The sequence below is a fragment of the Microtus ochrogaster genome, unplaced genomic scaffold (genome assembly GCF_000317375.1).
Source record: "Microtus ochrogaster isolate Prairie Vole_2 unplaced genomic scaffold, MicOch1.0 UNK42, whole genome shotgun sequence".
In the NCBI taxonomy this organism is placed as follows: domain Eukaryota; kingdom Metazoa; phylum Chordata; class Mammalia; order Rodentia; family Cricetidae; genus Microtus; species Microtus ochrogaster.
Window position 1 is genome coordinate 325,835 of NW_004949140.1, and position 3,115 is coordinate 328,949.

At 46.0% G+C, this 3,115-nt stretch overlaps 1 protein-coding gene across 2 annotated transcripts in view; it reads left to right on the forward strand.

Annotated features, from left to right (window-relative positions):
- Sept6 (septin 6) overlaps window positions 1–3,115 on the forward strand; it is a 108,135-nt gene that overhangs the window by 68,053 nt on the left and 36,967 nt on the right. For both annotated transcript variants that reach the window (XM_005368885.3, XM_026790140.1), the window contains exon 9: window positions 1,550–1,740. In XM_005368885.3, the coding sequence (XP_005368942.1) occupies window positions 1,550–1,740 (191 nt within the window). The remainder of the gene's footprint in view (window positions 1–1,549; window positions 1,741–3,115) is intronic.

Consider the following 3,115-nt stretch of genomic DNA (forward strand, 5'->3'; position numbering starts at 1 on the left):
TTTTTTTTTTCTGTTGGAAGCATTTAAGATCTAAGTCTGGTCACACGGGCTATAATCTAGCAAAAGCACAAGTTCAAGGCCTGCCTGGGCAATTTAGTAAATCGCTGTCTCTAAATAAGAAAAGCTGAAAGGGGGCTAGGGATGTAGTTCAGTGGTAAAGCTCTTGTACAGTAGCATGCTTTAGGCCCGAGGTTCAACATTCCCAGTACTGATAGGGGGTGCATTTGAACTATACTCTTGGCCATTTTGAAATATACAATAAAATTTACAGTTCAGCTCTTCTCGTTAGCCCATTGCAAATGTAAATCCCGATGCAACTGCTGGCGTGGAGCTGCTCTAGCAGAACACCCAGTTCTCCTGGGCAGTGGGGCCCGTTGATGTCAGGGGGTGGAGCCACACCTGTTGTCAACAACTTTGAGCAGGCACAAGAACTCAAACTCTCTGACCTTCAGACAAGGTGGAATAGGCCCACATTTTTGGAGTTATGTTTTGGAGCATTGGATCCTCTGGGACTGGAGTTACAGATGACTGAGCTGCCAAGTGAATGCCAGGGACCAAAACTGAGTCTTCTGGAAAAGCGGAAAGTGCTCTTAACTCCTGAGCCATTCCTCCAGCCCCTAATAAGTAATAAGCTCCTGATAGTAATTAGTTCTTTAAAAAGAATCAAACATATGCAGTTATTCTTTCAAGCAATGGCCTTGACTTGCAAGCATCCTCTACCCGTTCCCATCTCAACGCCAGAATAATTGACCTCCAGTGCAGTTTTGGAATATCAGCCAGCACTTCCCTTCTCTTGGTCTTAGTTCCTAAACAATCTAAGAAGCCACGTTTGGCTGTACATGCCTGTAGCTCAGCCTTGGGGAGCAGAGACAGGTAGATCCTAAAGTACGGGCTTAGCCAGAAGGAGAACTTTACATATGGATGATCCCATTATAGAATCCTCCAAAGACTTGTTGACCTTGGGAAAATGCCTTCATTTCTGAGACTTTTGGTTTCCTCATAAAATAGACCCTACCGCAACTGTGTAGTAAGATAAGCATGCTGGCCTATATCTTTATCTCAGTACTCAAAAGGCAGAGAGGGCAGGAGGGTTGTGAGTTCAAGGTTAGCTTGAACTGTACAGCAAGATCCTGTCTCAAAAAGAAAAGGAATAGAGTGCTGTGTTAATGAAAATGTTTTAATCTATTAGATTTAGTTAGATTAGTTAGATTAGATTAGATTAGGCTTGTAACAAACTAAGTACATATTATTAGCAACTACACCCAATAACTACAGGGGTTCTTTGAAATAAAATCTTTGTTTACACAGAATACATTGGTCCTTGACCATTTCAGGAGCAGAGATTCTGAGAACAATTACAGCAATCTACAATAATCCTTAGTGCCACCATGGCTGTTACTGGCAGGAATGTTTCCTCTTGTTCCAGAGTCCTACCGGGTTGCAGACACAGTGGTTCCCACCCACTCTGGTCTTGGCTGGGCTGGGGACTGCTCACTGCTGCAGGGAGGTGGGGGAGAGTCCCTCTAACTTCCCTGTGCCTCTCTGCCAGCTGCATGAGAAGTTTGACCGTCTGAAGAAACTGCACCAGGAAGAGAAGAAGAAGCTGGAGGATAAGAAGAAATCCCTGGATGATGAAGTGAATGCTTTCAAACAGAGAAAGACAGCAGCTGAGCTGCTCCAATCTCAGGGTTCTCAGGCTGGGGGCTCGCAGACTCTGAAAAGAGATAAAGAGAAGAAGAAGTAAGTAGCAGGCTTGCTGGCGGGGGTGCGTGTATGTATGTGTGTGTGTGGCATCTTTCTTTTCCTGCCCGGCCCCTCCCCCCAACTCCATCCACCACCTTTCAGGACTTAGAGGCCAAGGGGGGCTGGTGGGCAGGTGTGCACTGCAGGCTGCAGTTAGACTCATGTAGTTAGTTCAATGTCTTCATGGCGCCCGAGTCTGAGTTGCTGAGAGAAGAAGAACACTCCCAGAAGTCTAGCTTTGCCCTTTGGCCCATCTGGGAAAGCTCTGCAAACTCAGGATGGATAGTAAGGGAAGAGGGGCTAGGAAGTAGGAAAAAATTGTGAGAGATGTAGAGGGATAAAGAGAGGAACAAAAGGATGGACAGACCAGGATCTTTTAGTAGAAGCTCTATGCACTTCCCCAGACCCTAGACCAGCGGTTCGCAACCTGTGGGTCGAGACCCCTCTGGAGGTCAAGTCACCCGTTCATAGGCGTGGTCCAAGACCATCGGAAAATAGATATTTACATTATGATTCATAACAGCAGCAAAATTACAGTTATGAAGTAACAACAAAAATGTTATGGTTGGGGTCAGCACAACAACAGGAACTGTTAAAGGGTCGCAGCTGCTCTAGACTTTCAGTATCATGCAGCATACAGGTCTGCTTGCTCCTCCAACATCTGAGGGGAGGGGCCTACAATCTTACTCTGCCTCCGTTCTAGCTGCACCCTGTGAAAGGTAAATGCTGCCACTGAAGGCTGCACCCTGTCTCCCATCCTCCATCCTTTTGCTATACCTCTTCCTGCTGGCTGCTTAGGTATGCCCAGCCCGGGGTACTAAGAACTTAGTGGGGGGGGCGCTTCAGATGCCAGTGTCCTCTGCATAGGCCATTTTCAAGCTTGGGGAATGGTTCAGAAAGCATTGTTTCTCCAAGTGTTTGGTAGGTTAATAGTCCTGACCCTACCCCAGTCTCTGCTTGCAGAAATACCCCATTCCCCATTTCAGAGCCAGAGAAGAGGAAAGAGTTCTGACAAGCAAACATGCAGAGGTTCCCTTGTGCGCTGGGCCTGTTTGTGCAGTGAGACTCGGGGGATTCCGGGATGGAGTATTTAACAACATCCTTACTAAAGGACCTTTAACATCCCAGAGATGCCCATGCTCATGACCTTTGATTTGGGGCCACTGATTTGAGTCAGCCATTGGATACTTTCCAGAAGGAAGAAGTATCTTTTTGCCTCTGTGCCTGGCTTCTCACTTAGGTATTACACCATGAATGTAGACTATTTTATATTTCACGGCACTGAGTTTTGTGATCCTGTTTATCCAATTTGACTACCTATTATGTAATTTGAATATTTTCATCAACTTGGTCCAGAGATTTTTTTTTAAGA